The 22,648-nt window shown below is 38.9% G+C and overlaps 1 protein-coding gene across 1 annotated transcript in view; it reads left to right on the top strand.

Moving 5' to 3' along the window:
* The first annotated feature begins 1,304 nt into the window (after nucleotides 1-1,304).
* SAMTOR (S-adenosylmethionine sensor upstream of mTORC1) overlaps nucleotides 1,305-22,648 on the top strand; it is a 42,686-nt gene continuing 21,342 nt past the window's right edge. Inside the window, exons 1-2 of the mRNA XM_080391031.1 lie at nucleotides 1,305-7,168; nucleotides 18,701-18,842. Coding sequence (XP_080247157.1) covers nucleotides 6,931-7,168; nucleotides 18,701-18,842 — 380 coding nt within the window. The 5' untranslated portion in view covers nucleotides 1,305-6,930. The remainder of the gene's footprint in view (nucleotides 7,169-18,700; nucleotides 18,843-22,648) is intronic.

Below are 22,648 nucleotides of genomic sequence, written 5' to 3'. Positions count from 1 at the left end.
TCTTAACCTGCATTGAATGTCATGATTATAACGTTGTACGTAGCTCAAACACACATATTTCAAATTATTATTGAAATGTTTTCAGCGTGTGAGAGAGAATTCATTATTTTAACAAGACTGAAAACTCCAACCGTAATCATAGCACTCAATAATGGAAGCTTATTAGTCTAAAGTTTTTCTAGGAGTTAACAAGATGGTTAATGTCCAAGAACACTCTCACACATACAGAGAAGTTATAGACATTTTTATTAGCTAGAAATCTGAAAGACTTAAGTCTTAACTGAAATCTGAACATCAGTATGAAATGTATGTCTCCGCTAACTGCTACGCTATTCTTCTCTTTCCTGGGTTTTTAACGTAACAGTTTATCAGTGTATCCTCAACAAATTGAAATGGTTATTTAATTTTATCACAACTCTACCTATCTTTAAATAAGCATTTCAGAGCTGCTTTCTTCTCCTGCAGACTGTAGTTCCATTCATACCTTAGGGCAGCTGCTATCAGATCATTCTTAATCCACAGTAATAGGAGATGAAATTTTTAAAAAATCTAGTGTGGACAATGCTTACTTCATGGTATTTGTGCCACAGCTGTTTTATTAGATGTTCTGGAGAAGAAAAGAGAAACTATTCTTCTAACAGTAGATAATCTTTATTTGTGGTGCTTATATGGGAAAACTATTGAGAACCTTTGTGTACTGACTGTCAAAAATTCTGAAACAGCATTAATATTCGTGGTTTCATTTGTCCTACCACCATTCTTTAGGCTCCTAAGCCCTGATCCTTCAAACTGATGAAGAGAGTACTAACCCTTTTAATCTTGTTGATAACACCTCAGGCATTAGCGTCAGTGAGGCAAGACTTCCCCAAACCTAAAACATGAACCGTGCACAGGCCAAACACCATGTGTGCAGGGTAAGTAAGAGCTTTGGCATTCCTTGCTCTTCCTGCAGTATATTATACTGCCTGCAAAACGTTGTCCCAGAGACAGAACTCCATTTGATGTTGCATGATTAGACATTGCTGTTGTTCTCTCATCTTCTTAACTGAAAAATTGAACTTCAGTAGAGTCCCAGATAAACCACATGACAGTATTCAAGAGGCAGGAGAGATTAAAAGGAGTTGGGCAATCTTTGGAATAGACAAGAACAGTTGATGCATACTAGAGATGTATTTACTTTATAGGTCATATCTAATGATACCCAAAATATCTTCTTCCGCACCCTCCAGGATTTAGGAGGTGAAAGAGAGAAGTGAAATGACGCAGCATACCTTGATCTATCCACGGCACCACATCACCTGCATCTTAGTCTTTCTTTGGGTGCTTTTTAGCACTCACAACTCCAGTCAGACTGTGAGTTCATCTTAGTTTAGGAGTCAGGTTATCATACCTGCAATACAAGATTACAGGATACTGCAGTATTTCCCAAGTTGAAAATGACCTAATGTACAGCTGCACTGCTATTGAGCTGAACTAGTATTATACATACCTGACCAATACAGGAAGACTGGAATTTGAATCCCAAGAATTAAGAACATCTTCAAGGCTATCAGGTTCCACAGATGCACAAATAATCAAACTTAAAATTTTCCTACTAGCACCGATTTTTCTTGAAGTTACTGTGTCCGAATTGATTACTCAGCGAGTTTATGCATAGCAGCTGACAGAAACATGAATCAGTGCTAAAACCACATACTATTTTGACTGACATTGGAAGAAAACCAGTTAGACCTGCTGGATGTTTTGACATCTCTTGCTAAATCAAAGTGATTTTACGAGTTAATCTTTTATGGCAGCAAGAAATCAGCTAAGAAAATCAATCTAGAAAGAGTAGCTGGTAGTCTTTCTTAAAGCAATCATTATATTGACTCTCTTCACTTAATAATTCACATTCCAAATAACAGGGGAATGTGCTTAGACTAAAATCAATAAAACCCCCCAGATTTTTAAGGGAATTTGTGATTACTTTTAAATAAATTATGTTTATATTTAATGATCTTTGTTAATAGAGTATTAAGTATGTTTGTGATGCTCATGTTGCAAAGAAGTTGTACAATGAAGTACAGCATTTATTTGAAAAATGCATTATCTGTTCTCAGCATTAAAGGATCATTTTATTTTCTACACATGCACATAACATTCAGAACAGCTCAGGTATAAAGTACTTTGCTGGATTTCAGTAGACCTGTCAGTAGTTACACAGAATTTAATACCCACTTTACTATTACACAAGTGACAGAAGGAAGGGACTAAAAAATTCCTAGTTTCCCTCATGTCAAAAGAAACAGCCCCTTCCCATGGACAGAAATCGGTGGTATCTTCTAGCCACAATGAAGGAAGTGAATGTATTGTTTATTAGAAATGCTGGGTACTGTTAAAATTACTCCTGCCTTATTGCAACACAAGTTAACAAGCAGAAGGCACAATTTCAATAAATAAAATCTCCTATCAGTATCTAATTCTCATGGTCTTAAGGATCCATAATCAGACTCCACAATGAGTCCCCATGTGTGAAGGATTTTTCAGCCTTTTTCTCCAAGTTGAGTGTCTCTATCTAGTTGAAGAGCAACTTTAATTGGTCCTTCAGTAGACAAATCCTCTGTTATCCAGAAGCAAAATGTTTGTTTCTGTGAATACTGGGACTTCAGGTGCAAAACAAAGTCAATATCAGTCCTATTTTTTCCACCAAAATACACAGGGGATTAAGTAGGGGGACTGCTGATGTCAACTTACTTTTAGAGGTGTCAACCTCCAGGAATAGTATCCAGGATCTGTAGTTACAAAATTATTGTTATGGGGTAGCAGTTTTAATTACTATATAATTTTAATTACTAAATTACTAAAGTGTGTAGTCTGGAGAAATGTAATAAGGGACCAGCTCTTAATAATTGCATCAGTGCAAATTCAGGGATGTGACTCCCACTTTTTAAATCAAATTATCTTATTTTCGTGGCCTTCGTGGTCTCCACAGTTAATGAGAAAGAAAAATCTTAAATTCAAACCAAATACACTATTGCTCCCTATTTGTTTTCCCTTTGGATATATGTAGCAAAAACAGTTCTGCACCCAACAAAGAACCTTTTATTCCTTTTAAATTACCACAGTGTTTCAGTATTCCATTAAAATCATTACATGCTTTTGGTAATATTTTTGCAGATTACATTGCATTAGAGACTCTTATGATGATGTCATCATACTTGAGAGAGTGTTGTCTAGAAAGGTTTCTTCTCTTTGATGCTGTGTCATTTTTTTGGTTCCTTTTCAAACAACCAGCATCTATAGCATAGAAGGGATGAAGAGGCTGAGAAGACTTGATTATCAAAAGTACCATGAAATAGAGATGGAAACAAAGCACTGCCGAGTTGCATAGCTCAGAAATTTTTTTATCTTACTTTTCTTCCACAGTTTCCCTGGGGAGAAAGACTGAAAATATAGGCTGCTTGTCACCCTTCCCTGGGGAAGGAAGAGCACTTCCACTTTGTATAATCTCACAGTGAAGATGTGGGTTCAGATTCCCCTCAGGCAGAGCAGGGATGGGAACTGGTTTTCCCACATCCTCAGTGAATGTTCCAGCCACCTCATTACTGGAAAGGACTGGGGTTATTCCTCCTCCTGGCCTGTGAATCCAGACACTTGTTTCTAATGCTATTCATGAAAAGTGACGGGCACTGAACTATTGCAGAAATGTCAAAAGAAACTGCTAGCCTGCCCTATATTGGCCTTTTCTTTTTAGAAAGTAAGCAATACACAAAGGATTGTGTGTCCATTTTCTACATTCAAGATAGTAAATCCAGCTGCTCAAAATTATTCTTTCCCAGATGGTCAAATTCCATCATCCCCATCAGGACACAGGTAGTTTATTGTCCTGTCCCCCTGGAGTAAGTGTATGCATTCTTATCATTCGTTCTGCCCTCGCCTCTTGGGGACAACCACAAGATTTATGTTCGTCTTCATTTGTTCCTTGACTCTTCCTGTACTGTGTTCAAGAAACGTATTGAGCATACATGTTTTTTCTCCACCTCGATAGAGCAAGTGGGTCATCAGTTCCAGGCCTGCCAGAACTGGTCCTGCATTAATCACCCACTCCATCATCCCCCCGTATCTCTGTAGCACTCAGGGGAAGCGCCTCCTTCAATTGCTTTGCATTCAGAGTCTGTCGCTGGGAGCCAGCTCTCACCGCAGTCTGAGGTAAGTATCTGTGTGTCCTGAAAACATAATGCCTCTTCCTCAAGTATTCTTTCATTTTTGTTCCTGGACAAATTTGACATCTGGTAAATGCTGTTTACTTGTTTATTGAAACTAAGCTTCTAAGTTACTTCTTTAAGAAGGAGAAATGCTTTTTGTATCTTGGTCTATTTTCATATAGAACCACTTATGTTAAAAATTCGATATTCTCTAGTTCCTATTTTTTAATAATAGCTTGTACAGCTAGATATGAAAGTAGGCTGTGCATTAAAGTAATGAGTTGGATTTTTTTCCCTTGTTGATATATTTCTAAAATATCCGAAAATGATCAAAATATTGAAAATGTAAAGTAACATCATTCACTTTTATTGAAGAGTCATGTAAAAACTGTACAGTGTAAAGTCATAATACTGAAGTATGCTTAATATCAAAATTGTAAGTTTTGAAATAATTGTGATAAATTTAAACCATTTTGTACTTAAACCAACTTTGTTAGTTTTAGAAAGAATTCCTGAGAACTGAAAAACAATGTAAACATCATTCAAATAGTAACTTTTAATTATTATTCTGGGAGAGTATATTTCACCTAAGTGCCATTTCCCCCTGATTTTCCAATTATACAACTTGATTTCCAATTTTCCAAACCACAGATACACTCATATTTTGACCTACATTTCCAAGTCTAGAGGTTTGTGACTGGGGAGGGCATTGATGCCACCGCAGTATCTGTTAGGCATCCTCCAAATGCCTCCATCTCTTTTCTGTCACTCTGGTACTCCTACTCTTCTGAGAAGGCTCCCTCAGTGCTCTTCTAGTATCATGCTGCGCACAGAAGACTGGTTTATGCTTTCCTCCTCATTCTGTTTTACCCCAAATCCTACACAATGTAGAAGTGGAAGGAATATTAACCACTGTGTCGGCACACCCTTAACCAAAAGGTTCCTAGTAGTTATCAATGTAACCTCTTTTTACACCATCTTAATTCTTCTTAGGTGGAGTTGCAAATAAAACTAGAAATAGAAGTATTTCAGAAAGCTATCATTAACCCCAGCCCAAGCCTTCTTTCTACTTCAGATTTGACTTCCTGGATCAGTTTGGTGAATATGAAATACAATAACTGATATGAGAAGCCAATTTTTCAGATGTTTTCCAAATCAAAGTAAAATAACATATTTTTTTATTAATGCATGATCATTTTCTTCAGTTTCAAAATTAAAAGTACAGCTAAAAGAATAACTCAATCACTATACTTCTTTTCCCTTTCTTAGTGCTGATGTCAGTAGCAAAAATTTAAATTCTCCTTCCATTATTCTCCTGCATTTTGAGAAAAAAAACTCAAATTGAAATAGTCTCACAATAAAATACATAATGGCATGTAAATATATCATGGAAGATCCGAACTACACTGGAGGTTTTTAAGCACTTACTGAAAACTAACACTACTGAAAAAGCTGGACCTTTAGGCATAATGTGTGATCCACTTCCAGGGCAATGGGTGCGATGCAGTATTTGCCTGCACAGCTCAGCATGAAGTGAAGAAGGGATGTCTTTGCAGCCAGTAATGATGAAAAGCTTTTGTTTGGACATTGCTGTTTTGTCGTGATAATTGCACCTTCAAAAATAATTTATCAGAAAAGCAGAACAACATCATGCGTGCTCTCTGATCAGCTGTAAAACCTTTTTGGCAGGACTGACACGGTGCTGATAAGGAGCTGTTATACACCCTACTGCATAAAGTTGCGTGTGTCACTGACTTCTTATTAGGATGAAATCTTGACCCTACCCGAGTCAGATTTGTCACCGATTTAATTGTAGCTGCAATTACCTCCTTAATGTTTTCGAACATCTTCAGAGAAGACAATTAGCTACTTCTGGCCCAGTCAAACAAGCAAGCCACTTCGTGGCAGATTTCCCTGCCCTGATCTTGTGAGGAGTGGTTTTGTTTTATCCTGTTTCCAACAACGACTGAATGAGAGAACTGAAGTACTTTGGTTTTGGTGGAAGGCTGAAGCTGGGCAGAGAGCACTGTGTCTTCACCTGTGAAGGGCAGTTCTGCTGGCTGCAGGCATTGCTCGGTGTTATTTCCAAGCAGATAAGGTCAGCAATGGTACTCTGCTAAGAAATGGGCCCAGCAGCTCCATGATGACAGAAAAAAAGCCTGTACAAAACCATGCTCTTCAAACACCCATCTCCACACCACTGACACCGACCTGCCAAGGTTCACTTTACCTTATTTTGAATTCAGTTTGTTTCTGCAAGGTCTTTTGTAGGTGGGGAATGGGTTTTACCACCCTACTTCAGAGCGATTCACCCTCAGATCTTTTAGAGGGGTCTCTGGGGTGGCCGGTGAACCAGGGTAATGCAGGGAGGCAAAGGAGCCCCCGCTGCGAAGTTGCGCTGCCCCAGGCCCTTCCGTCTGTTCTTCACCTGATTTCCCCCCCTGCTTTATTAAGCGCCGCGGGGTGACCTGCTCCGGCTGTGGGATGTGGAAACTTTTGCTGGAGCGAAGCAAACCCACATCTCCGGGAAGCCCTCACGGCGCAGAGGGGCCACCGGCTCCCGGGCCCCGCCATGGCCCCGCCGGCGCGGCCCTGAGGGGGCGGGGGGGCTGCAGACTCCACCTCCCGGCATGCCGAGCGGGGCGGGGGGGCTGCAGACTCCACCTCCCGGCATGCCGAGCGGGGCGGGGGGGCTGCAGACTCCACCTCCCGGCATGCCGAGCGGGGCGGCGCGCGGGCGGCGCGCATGCCCGCCCTGCCACAGCGCCCGGCGCTCACGCCTACCCCTCAGCCGGGCTGCGTGCGGCGGAGCAGCGGTACCGCCATGGAGGCCGTTCCACAGCCACGGCCCGCGGGGGCCGCCGCCGCCGCCCCGCCGCCGCCCGCCGCCCCGGCCCCGGAGCAGGAGCGGAAGCTGGAGCAGGAGAAGCTGTCGGGGGTGGTGAAGAGCGTCCACCGGCGGCTGCGCAAGAAGTACCGGGAAGGTAACCGCGGGGGAGGGGGCCGTCCGCTCCGCGCCGCCCCTCTCCCCTCACGGCGGGAGCCGGGCTGGCAGCGGGGGGCGGCCGGCGGGGAGCCGCAGCGCTGCCGCCGAGGAGGAGGGGAAGCCGCTCCCGCGGGGGGCTCCGCGCCGATCGGTGCGTCCCGCCCCGGGCGGGGCGGCCCGGTGCCCCCAGCCGCCGCCGGAGCGGCGCGGGCCGGCTGGGCCGCGGACCGCTGCCGAGGGGGGTGTGTCGGGGGGGGTGGCTGGGAGCAGCGGCTGGGAGCAGCGCCGGGCTCGTTTCCTGCTCCTCCCCGGGCGCCCGGGGTGCCGCTGCCGGGGGCTGCCCGCAGCCCCGCCGAGGAGCCCTGGGCCGGTCTGCCGAGGCTGTGCCGCTTTCCTTGAGCTCTTGGCGGCGGAGACCCCTTCCTGGCTCGGGAGGGCTTATGGCGCGTCTCTAGGAGTTTTTCTCGTGGGATGTTAAGAGAAGAGGGTTGGCGCGTACGGATAATGCACCGAGGTGGAAACGTGCCCTTGGCTAAAGGTGTGCTACACCTGTGCCTGGGCATGGGTCCGTCTAGCCCTATGTTACCGCTCCGTGTGACGTTCAGTAGCAGATAGCCAGGCCTTTCACCGCAGGCAGCTTCCAAGTCCTACAGCAGTGTTTTCCAGACCGAGGATATGCAGGAGTGAGGACTGTAGGTCATGAATGCCGAGAGAGATTGAATGATGATCTGGAAAGGCATGGGTCTTTGTGAGTTGTTTATCCCTTCTGTCTTTCTACGGTGGAGATGTAGCTCAGGCTGGAGCGCTAAGTGAAAGAGCTGAGAGTTGGGGAAAGGCTGTTATAAAATAAATTACTGTGAGTCCTTGAAAAATCTACTAGGTCATCAGTATTAACGCCCTTATGCAAGGTTCTTATGGGTGGTATTGCAGTGTGTAAAACCTTCCCAGAAATGCTTTCAGATGAGTGTCAGAGTTGAGATTTGTTTACTGAAATTTCTGGCCTCCTTGGGTTGACCATAACGATCTCTTCAGTCTTTGTTTTAACACAAGTTACAAAATATTCATCCATTCATTCTTTCAGGGAGTCCACAGCTTTTTGGTGCATACCTCCAGAAGGACACACATAAAAATGGGAACTCTTCCTGTTGTAGGCAGGAGTTCTTGCTGCTCCTCTATGTCTGTGTATGACACTTCCGTTAAAGAAACGAGGTCATACTGCCTTCTGAACTTCAGAAGTCTCCACAGGAGCCTGTCCATGGGATTTGGGCACAGATATCTACCTATCTGGACCCTGATCAAAAGTTGCTGTTTATTTTGGCCTTGATGAGCCAAAACTGAAGGGAGGATCTCCCTTGCTCTCCCAACATCTAAGGAAAGGAACATAGTACGTTTAAACATGCAAATTCTGGCAAAGGAATCCAGCTTTTAGCAGTTCATATTTATCTGGTATTTCAGAGTGCCTGCAGATTAAGACAGATAAGCACTGGCACCATTAACTTTACAAAAAAAAAAGTGAGCAATCTCTGTAACAATTGAATGTTTTTTAGATGAGAGCCTAAATTACATGGAAGTCTATATAAGCCTGCTTCTCGGCAAAGAGCAGATTAGTATGCAAAGGTAAGTTGTGTGTAACTGGTTAAGCAAAAGAGCCAATAGTACTCTTAATTTACATCGTATTTTCTGTAAATCATGTGTTAATGAAAACTTTAAGGTGACTTTTCTAGTTTCTCTAAATTAGCAACACTGTATTTTCATGGATAGAGTTAAAAACCAAACAGTTCATCACATCTATGCAACAAGGAGAACTCCACCCATTACCTACTCAGCCAATAATAGGTGGTCTTTACTAGCTATTAGTAGTCATAGTACTTCATACCTTAGCTTCTTTCAACTTCAGAATTTTATCTTTGGAGTCTTTTCTCCCTGTGTTTCTCTATGCTTCTAAAAGCAGACTTGAGAATCTCCTTCCTAAATGCCTTTAATGTCATTCTGAAATTGTAATACTAAGACATGCTTGACCTCTGAAGGATCTTTTGGATTTTTTTTGTTTTCTAATACTCAGCAACTCTGACTGGCAAATACATTGCACTGCCAAAATTAAAGTTGATAGTTTGCTGAAGAGAAATAAAAAGCCAATAAAACTTCTGTAATTTCTCAGTATAATTTGAATTTTAACTTGGGAATGAAAGAGCAGAGGAAAAAAATGCATCCTTGGTTATATACTTACAGCTTATTACAGTTGGAAAACCTCTTGACTCCGCAGTCAACCTCCATATGAAGCAGAAACAGACCTATCTGTATTCTAGAGTCTTCTCTGTTGTCCTTCTTTGGGGTTTTCTTTGGTTTTGTGTTTTTGTTTGTTTTGTCTGCCTCTTTTCATGTTTAGTGGAGTTCCATGAAGCTAGAAGCCAGTTTCCATTTTGTCTAAATAAACATACAGAATTGCCATTGCATGGACTTCAGTGCGTTGTCTGTAGACAGTAAAATAAATTACATATGAATTTTATCGGTAGGAGGAAAAAGCATGTTGAATATCCTTCTCAAAGGTGGATTATTATGTTGCGCAGGGTGGATAAGTCTAAGAAAGTCCCTAGTATTGTACTATGATCCTAAGTTACTGTCTTCTGTTCAAGTGTTGAAGGGAAATAGATGCATCCTTTCTCATGAGATGTTTGTTGATAGAAGTTATACAGGCTTGATTGTAATAAGCTGGTTTGATAATTCATTTGCCTTGCTGATGTTAGCAAGGCTTGTGTTTTAACGGGCAATTGCAAAAGGCAAGCCACTGTATTTGAAGAGGAACCAGTGGGAAAGTGACAATATGCTTCAAAACTGCAAGCTAACACATTTCTGAAGAAGTTGCATACTTGTCAAACTGCAAGAGCAATAAATCTTAACTAAGGATGCATCACAGCAAATTTTTTGTAGTTACTAAGGAATTACCAGAGTAAAGTTTAGTTAGCATCATGTCATCAAATCTGAATCTTGGCTTTTTTTAATTTCTGCATTTGTTGAACCTCTTGTACCTGTAAGTATGGTAGATTGATTTTGTATGTAATTCTGTACTGTGGTTCATGTCATATGATAGTCCCAGAGCATGCCAGTATATTTATGACAGCATTTGCTGTGTTTGAAATGGTTCAGCTTAAATTCTTTTAAGTTTGCATCGAAGCGCATTTCTTTTTCTTCAAGAATTTTTAGGTTTTTTACCATGTAACTAGTACTTACCTCTACCTATTTTCAGGATATTACTAATCTAGTATGACTTCTAGTGGGAATATTTATATTTTTTCTCTTTTTTTCACTCCTTTTTCTTTTCATCCTTTTTGACTTCCTTCCCTTCCCCTTACATCCTTTCTGTTCTTAATTAGTAAATAAAGAAGGGAAGCATGTAATTGTAAATGCCATGGCAGATATGGTAATTTGCAATTGTAAGATATTCTTTTTTTTCACCACTGTGGATCTGACAGTAGTATTATGTCATATACTGTAAAATGGTTTAATTGTTTAAAAAATGAGTTTGTGTTTTTTAGTGGAGAAAAAAAAGTGTATTTTTTAAATTGAGGTGATTGGTCCTTGTCCACACTGAGTGAATGTGTCAACTAATTTAGCTAATCATTAATAAATTGTTTCAGTTGCTGAGGTATCTGTAAAGGTATTTTATGCAATAATTTTCTGTGTTTCACTAAAACATTTCATTTTTCCTTCCATACACCTGTTAAGGCTGTTCAGGCTTAGAATCACACAGAACTGATCCTTGTCCTGATATTCGTTACTGTATCACAGAAACTGATAGAAACGTTCCTAGGTGGTAGTTTGATTCCTTAAAGATTTGTTGAAACTTTAAAGAAAATGGGTAGTAACTTACTAAGAGGTTTTTCAGATCCAGAAAATCAGGAAGAATTTACAGGAACCTGCCTGACAATAATAAATAGCCTGAGTAGGTAATTGGTTTAGACACTTGAGTGAGAAGTGTGGCTCTGAAGTCAGTTGCTTTATGGTCTCTTCCTCTCTCATGTTTTTCATGAAAAACCTTGAGAGAGCTTAAGTTCTTCCTGATGTGAAACCGGAAACAGTTTGAAATAGTGGCATTTTTCACAGGACAGGAAAACTTTGTCACTGAACTCTACACAGTAAGTTAACAGTTGTTACTCTTTTTTTTGTTGTTGTTAAATAAACCTAAGTTTTCAAGATCTCCATTTGTCTTTTCCCCACTCGCATTAATTTCTTGGAAGAGGGGGACATTTTGTAATACTGTTACATTTTCAAGCAATACAAACTAAAATCCATTTAATTAAATTTGATGCTATCTTATGACATGAGCATTGATACAATTGCCCTTCCAGTTTGCACACCACAGTTTTGCAGTGAAACTTTCATTAGAAGTCCCATAATGTTTTATAGTTTGGGGGATTTAATCATTGGTATCATTAGTTAGTCCACAAATTTTGAAAACTCTTTTTTTGAAAAATTTGAAAATTTTTGAAAAAAGCTACGATACAGACTTGCAGCCACTGAACAAACAGCTATATGTAAACTTCTTCCCTGCTCCTTTATTGCCTTGGCAGGGAAGGTGATGTTCCAATTGCAGGGTCAGTATTATGAAATCTTTACCTGTGCCTCTGCTGCTTCTGACTTTTTTTTTTTTTTTTTTGCTCCTGTGTTTGCACAAATCTACCAAAATCAGTAGGTTTTGTTAATGTGTTCATCTGTGTGTTGGTGGTGTTAAGGTGTAGCACATAGTCCATCCCACAAAGTCAGGTTTGGGGAAGAAGAGAGAGGGCTGGTAGGTTCCTATAGAATAATCCAACACCTGAGGGCAGTAATTGCTTAAACTATCACCAATGGGCTCCCCACTGTTTGTGTGACAGCCATCAGAGATTTACACCAGATCACAGACACAGATTATTCTTCAGGGTGATCTAAGCTGACCCCCAGTAGATGCTTTAAATAGCAGATGAATTGGGCCCTGGGAGTCTGTTTAGTGTAAACAGATAGATAGGAAGTTTACTTGACAGGTCAGATGTAGAAATCCATGCTTGGTCAAATGAATACTTTCTGTGTGAGTAGAAGGGAGGAACATTGATATTGAGATAGATAGAGCAAAGGAGATTCTATGATTTATTTATTTTTTAAAATACTTTATTGTGAAATATTTCAGGTAAATCCTAAGAAATGTAAAGCAAACACTGGTCAGACAAAAGAAGGAAAATACTAGCTCCAGTTGCTTTAACTTTGAGTTGAAGTTCATGTTCTGTATTTAGACATGTGAAACTGGAAAACAGTGAAGCCGAAAATACCTAATGTCTTTTACAAGAAATACTGGATATGCTGTTTTAGTAAGACAGATGTTCACTTAGTTTCTAGTTTATCTTGTATACACTGAAAATTGTGACTAGCATAATATTAGCTGATATCTCTCATGTAATTAATTTTACTAATCATAGCCACAGCATTCAGGCATTTAGTAGTAAAGCTAAATTTCAACTGACAAGTCTGACAAGACAAGGAAATTTTGTTGGGATATTCATAGGAATTTGATTTCAGCTTTAGAGCAGTGGACTATGTAGGGTTGCTTTTCCCATTTACACTTTGGCATGTTGTAGAGGCTAGTTTATTCTTGCCAGCAGTGAGAGGTGGTCTTAAGGGACTGAAAATGAGATGGATTTTTTGCATTCCCCAGTTTGTTGCCATCAACAACAAAAAAGAAAGCTCAAAGATCTTGCTAGGTGTTGCTATGGCCAGCAGCCTGTCATCTGAAGTTATCCAGATTGTTAATTGTGGGGATAGGTTTGCTTTTTCCAATGAGCAATTCAAAGAGCTTTATTAGTAACTATTGTACAAACATGAATGTGTAACTTATGTTCCTAGCTTTCATTGTTATTCAACGTATTTGAGCTTATTTTCTTCTCTACCAGAGTCATTAAAGGTGTACATAGGAGTTAAATAGACATATTGAAAAGGGAGTGGATTAAATTGTGGGGTTTTACATTTAAAATTTTTTATCAGCATGTCGGTAGCCAAGACTTCAAAACCTTTGTTTGGTCTTCCCCCTGCCCCAATTACAGCCACTTTGAATTCAGAAAATTGTAGTTTTCCAAAAGGAAATAATGGCTGTTCTAATTCCAGTTTTCCTTGAATATTAAAAAACTTTCTTTTGGGGGGAGTTGTTGATTAAGATCTAAGTCCACATTGCATCTGCCTGAAGTTTAAACGCACAATGTCAGTTAAATTTTGGGATGCAAAATCTTGTTCAGTGATGAAGTATTTAGTATTTGTTTTTGAGATTGTCAGAGATGACTGCACTATTTTTCTGAAGAGCACTGATGGAATTAAGGAAAATAGTACTTACGAAGCTCGTCTTGTGGGTGCAGATAGTACTTTTAAATCTCTGACTTAACTATTTTATTGCTTGATAAAAGGGAATTATTCAGATCAGTTTTTTGGGGTTTTATCCCATTCAAAAATGAAAAATATTGCCTTTAGCAAAACTGAGCTCTGTTTCTTTTATATAGAGGATTGTGTTTTGTTTAAAATACTAGTTGATATGACTCGTTCCATCAGAAGCAGAAGACTGATTTTTCTATTTATTTCATAAATATACCTTAAATGACTGTTACATTTAACACTCTGTAAAGAAATGTCTTAGAAATAAAAAAGACAAACAAAAATAGGATGAAAGAAATCTGGGGTTTTGTTCTTAAAAATAGGCTGCCTATAGAGAAGAGTTCTGGTGAGAAATTGTCCTGCCAAGAATGGCAAACCTGGTCTGCTCATGCTGTGCTGGGGACCTTTGATACAGTCTTGTAAATAAATGTAGAATAAGGAGAGTTCTTACAGAGCTTGTATGATTCTTTTTCTTCTTTATTAAAAATGTTTTCAGTTGTTGAAACTTACAACTAACGTTAAGTCTCTGTTGCTGTTACCCGCAATTAAAACTATCTTGTAATTAGGATAATTTAAAAATAACTTCAACGTGCCTGACCTGTTCTCTCTCTGACAGGATTCAGCAACTGCTGATTACTCTGTGGTTGAGTTTGGGGTATGATTTAGCCATTATGTGGGCAATATTAATGTGAGTGGAAACTGTTTAGAGGGACTATTCTGTTTTAGGTAAATAGTATTGGATTTTTGTTACTGCATTGGAAAAGGCTGTGTTACAAAAACCTGCAAGTTGGTCAGTCATTTATTCACTGACAGAATTGCTGGAAAGAGGTGGGCTGTGGGCTTTTCTTGTTTTTAATGAAATAGTTAATCATCAAGGTGAAGAATAGGTAATTTATTTGCTAGGCAATTCTGGATAGAGAGGAAAACAAACATGAAATAATTTTAAAATAATGGCACTGTAGTGATTTGAGAGGTATGTGAAACTTCTGTTGTGAGCCAGTCTTGCCAATCACACTTTCTAGTTGGATGTTGGCATAACTGGTTTGTTGATGGAGATCTGAAGTGTATGAAGATTTCTGAAGTCAGTCGGTGCTCAAAACAGGTTTTAAGTCGCGTAAAAGGTGATCTCCAAGTGCATAGTAAGAGTGTCAAGTAGCCTTACACATCAGATTGTAGTATGGTCATGAGTATGCGAGACTAAAAGTTTAATGCACTAAATCAAATATTAACTTTAAGGTGCAATTGAAGATGCAAACCTTTTTTTATTATTCCTTTAGATTAGCCTACCACAAACTTATGTTCAATTTACAGCATTATTGATTGCTTAACAGAAGATTTTATTTATCTTATATCTTTAGTAACCATTAGTTTTGTGGTGAAACCTTCCTGCATATTTTACTGGGTTTTTTTGGTTACACAAGCAATGATTCATAAATAAATGTTTAACTCCACTAGAGTTAATGCAGTATTTGCACATGGGTTATAATGTATTGCTTGAAAAATTAATACACAGTAGATTATACTGTATTGTTTGAAAATTTTTAATACCTAGCTCTACTGTGTTCTGGGTATCAGTTTGAAAGTGGATGTTGCAAGACCTGTTGTAGTCACTACCTCAAAAATCTCATTATTTGCATTTTGAACTCTGTTTTGGAGCATGATTATGGAATTAAAGTTCCTGTAAATCTAATGCACTTGTCTGTGTCTTCTCAAAGCTCACCCTGGAGAAGAATGGGGAGGGGAACCCAAAGCAACACACTGCCATGGTAGTTGCTCAAGGAAAACTGGACCTCAGACCCTTCTTTGAAAGTCCCCATGCAGTTGTGACAGTGTGTTAAGATGACCCTGTCTGCAATTGTTCTGGAGCTTACATTAATGAAAGGGCAGGCAAACGGGCATCATATCAAGCCCAGTATTGACAGTGGGTCAATAGTAGATGCTTAAACAAGAATATATGAGAAATGCTGCTGGAGCATCACTTTAGACTTGCTTTATTCTCTTTCGGCGATTTCATAGTCTAGGAGCTCCTGTGTTAAAAACTGCATCATTGAATATGGACTTTGTCCCAGACTTTCTTCTCTTAGCTTGCTCCACTACATGAACTTTAAGCATAATTATACGTTTTGTCCAGAAGTAACTTTTTTTTTTGCTTTGAAGCTGTCTTTTTTTTTTTAATGTTTTTCCTGAATGTCTCCTACTCCCAGAACAACCAGAAGTTGTTCCCTACTTACCTTCCCTCTGTCACTTGTGATCTTGCAGAGTTCTGTCCCCTCCTGCTTTTGCCTTTTCCTTACCTCTATTTAGGTGTTCCTCATACAGAAGCTGTACTGTATCTGCCCCATGTTGCCATTTTCTGTATCTCTAGACGTTCGGTATTGGTAGATGAAAACAAACTGGAAGTTCACCCAGACTTGATATAGGAAGTGTGACAGAATTACTTTGTGATGAATTTTTCACTTTTGTTCTGTCTATCTCTCCTAATAGTCCTTATCATTCAGTTTTATTTTCCTATTAGCTGAATGCCAAGAAGCTGTTGCTGTCATAGACAGTTCTGTAGTAACCCAAAGTTCATGTCTCAGAGTGCTAGTAGTCACCTCTAGGTCTGTTGCTGTATATCTAAATTCAAGATCCCTTATCTGTGGACTCTTTTGACCCTCACCTGACTTTCAGAGAGAGGTGCAAACTACCTTGTTCGGAAGGAAATAGTAAGAGTTGCTATAAGCAGTATTTGGTGTTAGGAGGCATCATTACTTTGCTATAAAAAAGTAGTAAGTTACTAGTGGAGGCTAGTTAAGATAAGAATGTCTGGTCTTTGCATAGTTCTTCTTACCCATCTATTTCTTAATTTTTAAGAAGTGGTGTTTGGAAATAGTATCATTGCTTAAGAATAGACCAAATAAAGTAATGGACTAAAAGAACAATATTAAATGTGGGATGTTGTATTTGTGATGTTTTCCCTCAGGAAGTGTTCACTTGTTTACTTTTTTCTAATTAGTAGTGTATTCTTGAAACAAAACTTTAGCAGCTACATGTCATTCAAGTATTTTGCAGTTGTCTGGAACATGCATTAACATTCAGAGTATTGTGTCAGAAAATGAAACTTTATCTAAATTCCACCATGACTGGCCATTGGAAATACACTTTGAACTTGGCTAGTGCTTTCTGGCTTGGTGCTGTATAAGTTCTGCACTGCAGTGACACAAGAAATGAAGATTCATAGGAGTTATGCTTGTTTTGCCCCCTTTGCTGGTAGGCCACTGTCTATACCATTTCTTGCTCTTTTTTTGCCAGTAGAGTATGTTCTGTCCTGCATGATTGTTTTTACACAAAGCTTTCCTGAAAGCTCTTGAAAAGTGACCCACAGGTTTTGGTAGTAACCCCTGTGAGGGCCTGCCTGTGTCTTGGGCGGTCAGTTGGTGACCATGACCACCTTTTCTTTTAAGCATATCTCCTTGAACTTGGATCATTTGGGAAATAATGAGGGCTGTCTCTCAAATATTGCTACGTTCTTTTGTCCAGCCTAAAAACTTTCTTATATGTGCTAGTTGAGTAGCAAGTAGAATGTGATTTCTTGCTTAGCCTTCCTATTTTGTTAAAACTAAATCATGGCCACTCCCTTCCATCTCACCTTCCATCTCACACAAGGGAGTATAAACACCTAATTTTAAACATGACTCATTTTGATGATTGTACAAGTGTGCTAGATGATTATTTTAGAAGAGAAAATTGCAGTGACTTCCCTAACCCAAACTTGAACAGGGAGTAACCTGGATGGTTGGTTTAAATTTTCTAAGTATGCAGCTGTCTATACTTGTCTGTCATACCCAGTCTTGCTCTAAGTGGAGGACAGGTGAGGTAAGACCTTGTTACTACTTTGCATGAGGGCAAAAAAAAGATTGCTACTGGAAGAAATCTGTTATTTACTGCTAGTTAAAACAAAGCACATCGAAGAAATTGCCATAAGTGGGTTAGGAACAGAAATCTCTTACTGATATGAGAAGGACAGGTCATATGGTAAGCTACTTGCAGGCTTTAGCAGACATTAATAGTTAGCTTATGCTTGATACACTTTTAAAATATTTTTTATATGAAGTTGCTACAAAACCTGGTCTGGAACCATGTGAAACCTTGAAGTGTAACTCTGCTCTTGAAAACTTGTTTTTAGCTGTGTCAGCTTGTAGGTGCAAAATCAGTAGATAATTTTTATTCTACAGATTTATATATATAAAAGATGCGTACTCACGTTTGTGACTAAGAAACAAAAGGAATTAGTGAAGATTGTACTAGAGTTTTTCTTTAAGGCAGAAATATCCTTTAAGTAAGGTATACCCGGGAGTTGCGTGCTATAGAAACCACAATAAGACTTGTGGCTAGCCAGACTAGCATTTACCTTGTTTTTGTTTAGCAGTACATTATGTAAAGCAAACTAGCAGAAGTGGATACTTAGCAGCAAAAGAGAGGGAAATCATGTTTAATGACTTCGAAGTGACAGAACTTAATCTGCAAGACTTCTTTTCAGCAAGGTGATGCGCATGGAAATAAATTTGTCCCTAGGGATCAGCAGGCGAGTTTACCTGTGATTTCCTGACCATAGTTTGATTGTTCCATACTGTCCCATAGAAGCAAATTCATTGGGACTGGCTAGATTAGGCAGACATCAATGAAGGCTTCAATTCCTTTTCCAATGTATCCATAGAAATCTGTATTCTGGGTTAAACTTCTTTTGGTATTGTTACATGTAATATCATCCACAGTATTTGCCATGAACATGAATGTTCTAGAAAATCTTTCAGTCTTCCATCTCTAAAATGTTTGTCACATTAATGCTTATGCACAGAAACCTGAAAGTGAAACTTCCTGGGGACTTGAATTTCACAGAGCAAACTGAACAAAATCAGTATACTGAGAATACTGCTAGCTTCTCAAGTACTTGATAGTCCCTTCCTTCAAAACCTGGATTATTTTTTTGTGTGTGTGTTTAACTAGAGAAAGGGGACCTTGTTTTTGTTGCATGCAGGTGAAGTAATATCTTGGGGCGTTATGTAACATCTTTTAACTGGAAGATGGGGATTTTGCCATGGAGATAATAAACTGCTTTGTATCTAATGTGCACATGTTTTTGTTGTTGTGTTGTTTTGTTTAGTGGGAGACTTTGATAAGATCTGGCGTGAGCACTGTGAGGATGAAGAAACTCTGTGTGAATATGCTGTGGCAATGAAAAACCTTGCAGATAATCACTGGGCAAAAACTTGTGAAGGGGAAGGCCGAATTGAATGGTGTTGCAGGTAAGTCTTAATGTATTTGAAAGACACAATTGTACACTTCTACTTGCAATAATTTAATACAGGGCTTAAACATATTTTTTTTGCTTTTTTGCCAGTTTTTAACATGTTGTTATATTTGTTTATAAGATGTTAATGATTTATTACTTTCTAAAACAAACACCTTCTTACTGTTCCAGCTTACTAAGGAAATAGCTTATGAAGTGTAATTTTTCAGGGCTTTGGTTTGGTTTGTGTGTCCAATAGTGTTTGATTCCTAAATGCCCATCTCTGGTGCTTAATTTTCGAGTCTCAATCTCTTGCAGCAGACTTTAACCTCTGTGAAACTTGTTTTAAGTGGATTTTAAACTTTTAAATTCCTATATGTCATAAACATCTAATTTTTGTTGGGTTTTCCTATTTGTAAAGTCATTAAGTGAGTTCAGCTAAAATATTTCAATACTTGGAAAACAAATTCCTAAAAGGAGAAATGTTGGTCACTTAGGATTCCTGCACGCAGTCAGCATCCAAGGCATACCATGGAATTTGTATGGCAGAATAAAACAAAATATTGTTGAAATCTAACTGGGAAGAGAATTTATCAATGGTTCTGTCTTTGGGAATGACTTTATACAAGTGAAAATAATCTTGTGTGCCAGTCTGTAGGTTCTGCAAGTGAGTGTTGCAAAGTGCAGAGCAAAAGGCATTAAAGAACAGCAGATATGGTATCGTTAAATTTAAATTCATTATATGGGTCCTTTGAGCCCATAAAACAAACAAAAAAAAGTAGGAGGAATGACTGTGAAACAATTCATCTAGAGTACATCTTGGTGGCAACTCAACCTGTTCTGTGGCTTCTGGAAATGCAGCAAGTAATAACAAGCTGGTTTCCTTTTTCCCTACCATAGACTTCTAAATATTTGAAAACCATTCCTTTACATATCAATATTTTATCCTTTAACTTAAACTTAACTATGGGGTTTTTTTGCATATCTTTTTCTGGACAAGTTTTGTGTATCCTTATTCCGGTTGCAAGAGAGGTTAATCTGTTGTAAAGAACTATGCCCCGAAATGGATAGTGTTCCAATGGCCTTGTCGGGGATAAATAAAGTAAATATTATTGAGGTTGTAGTAAACTCTTGTTTATGCTGTTGACCTTGTTTGGTGGGTTTTCTGTGGGCTTTTTGGCTTTTATGTTTGGTTTTGGCATTGATTATGTTCACTTGTGATCCCAACTGCCTGTTTCTTTTTTACAGGCTTGCTTAGTTGCTAGTTGTTTTCTTGTATTTGTGCTATTCATTACTTCTGTGGAAATGCTGATATTTGTATTTCTCTTCACTAAATTACACTCTCTTGAATCATACTGAATACTAATACTGTGACTTGCAGCATCTTTCCCCCCCCTGCCTCAGCTTGGCATTGTTTGCAGATCAGTTAAGAGGAGTACTGACTGTTCCAATGTTCAGGTTATCTGTGCAAAAACTAATTATACAGGACCCAGGGCAGATTCCCATGGAATATTGCTTGATATTTTCTTACAATTTGATTGTCAACTAATATGTGAAAAGGTTTTCAATAGAGCTGTGTGCACTTACTTTAGTTTCAATTAAACAGTATCCTGAGCTTGTGGCAAGCTTGTCTGTTACCCTGTAGGGCTGGGAAACGTTCCCTGTGGACAGGGGAGGAACAGTTCATGGCCTCTGTATTGAAGGTTTTTGGCTCTGTCGCACTTGGTTTCTGTTTCTAGTTCCTACAAGATTTACAAAGTAAACACTTAAGCAAGTGTCCAGTTTGGACCTTGCAGCATGAACTCATATTAAGAAAAGAATCAGTATAAAACTTCAGTTAAAGCACACATACCTTCTCAATTTGCAAAGTCAAGGGGTCAGGAGTTTTACAGTTGTAGAAAAAGAGGGGTACTCTTCACTTCTGTTTGTCTCTGATTAAACCAAAGCCTGGATGGCTAGATGCCAGAACACATCAGATTGACATTGTGTTGCACAGGGGTTTTTTTGTTCCTTCTCAAAGGGCCAAGAATTATGCCATACAGATGGCAGGTCCCACGGATTTTACTCCTCCTTGTGTTTGGGTGTGTAATTGCACGGAAGAGAACTTGCATGAGACTTCAGTGAAAGCTTTTGCTCAGTGCTGTATCACCATGACAGCAGGAAGGTAGTTGATGTGTATTAGATGAAATTTAATTTGGGAGTGGAATGCTGAAAATACTTTGGAACCACTGGTGTATGCCTGCTGAAGAAAGGATAGTCTAAGCTTTTTTTGTTTTAAATTGAAGAAAGAACTTTTCAAAGGTCTGAATCTGAGAAGTGTTGTTTCCACTAGTTAAAAAAAACACTTCTTTTTTTCCTTTCATTTTCTTTGTATTCTCTTACAAACCAGCACCTGATAAAGTAAATCAGAGAATACAGTAGGGTTCTCCTTTCAAAATTCAGTCTAGCTATTTAATTGAAGACACTGAAAAAATGCTTTTTCTGACATTAATTCTTAAACCACGTGTCATAAAACTTTTTATTTTACTTTTGTTAGTTGTTGAATTAAACAAGCACATATCCAGACCTTAGAAACTCTGTAAGATGGAAGGCAGTGCATCATAGACTGTGCTGATGACCATACGCTGCACTGTATAGGGCCAGTTTTATTTGTTGTTTCAGGGTGACGTTATACAACTGTTAACTGGGGAGAGGGGCAGGGGGAAGAGGGATTAAAATGTTACCCCCTTCCAGATGCAGGTCAATGATCCCCTGAGTGGTTGTGTAAAAAGCCTGGATAACACTCAACTGTCTTTACCCTTGCTTTCTTTTTATATCTTTAGAAAACTGAATACAGAGTAACAAATGGTATTTGGAAATTAATGTTTCTGGGTTTCTTTCATTTGTATTACAACACAAAATTTTGTCTTATCCTATTTTGGTTTAAAGTTGGTTTACCCTGAATAATTGTCCTAACTCTTAATTTTTGCTGGCATAGGTAGGCTGGTGAACCTTTGTATGGACAATGAATGCCAGCCTGTTCTGGTTCTAGTTAGAACAAAATAAGCTAGACCAGCAGGTTTGCTTCTTTCTGTTGCTTTTGCAGTGTTAAGACTTGTGTTGACCTGGCTATTTTTATTTTTTTTTTATAATAAAAAAAAAAGGTCTGTACTTCTAACTATCATGACAAAACACTATCTAGACCTGCCTTTTTTTCAAAAGTTTTTTGACTGTTCCATGAGCAAACTGAAGAAATGTAGTCTTGATGAAGCTAATATCAGGTGAGTACAGAACTCTTTGGAAAAACTTGCAGAGAATAGATGTTAGAAGCTTGTCTTAAAAATGTGATTTACTGAGGACTCTGTCAGTGTTTGTCCCTGCATCCATTACTAATCAATATTTTCATTAGCAGTCTGCTAGAATAATGTCTGTTTATTAAATTTGCAAATGAGACCAAACAGCAAAGGACTGTTACTCTGAGAGCAGGATTAAAATTAACAGTGTTGTCAACTATACAAATACAGACCAGGGAGTAATTGGTTGTGTCAGTCTTTTAGAAAACCATTTGGATTCTGTAGCAGGCCACAAGCTGAAAATGAAAGTCATGGGATGCTTTTCCAATAAAGGCAAATATTATACTGGAGTGTGTTAATGAGATTGTCCACAAGATGCGCAAAGTAGTCCTCTGACTTTTAATATTGCTCTTAGCCAAAACATCACCTTGGCCACTGCATTTAAAAAATAACAAATAACAGCTCAACCCCAAGAAAGACAAAGAAAGGATCAAAAATCTTCTAATTTTTTTTCTGCAAAAGCCTTGGATTTTTTATTATTTTTTTTTAG

This window comes from Falco punctatus (genome assembly GCF_963210335.1).
Source record: "Falco punctatus genome assembly, chromosome: 6".
NCBI classification, from domain to species: domain Eukaryota; kingdom Metazoa; phylum Chordata; class Aves; order Falconiformes; family Falconidae; genus Falco; species Falco punctatus.
This window is presented reverse-complemented; position numbering and strand designations above follow the sequence as displayed.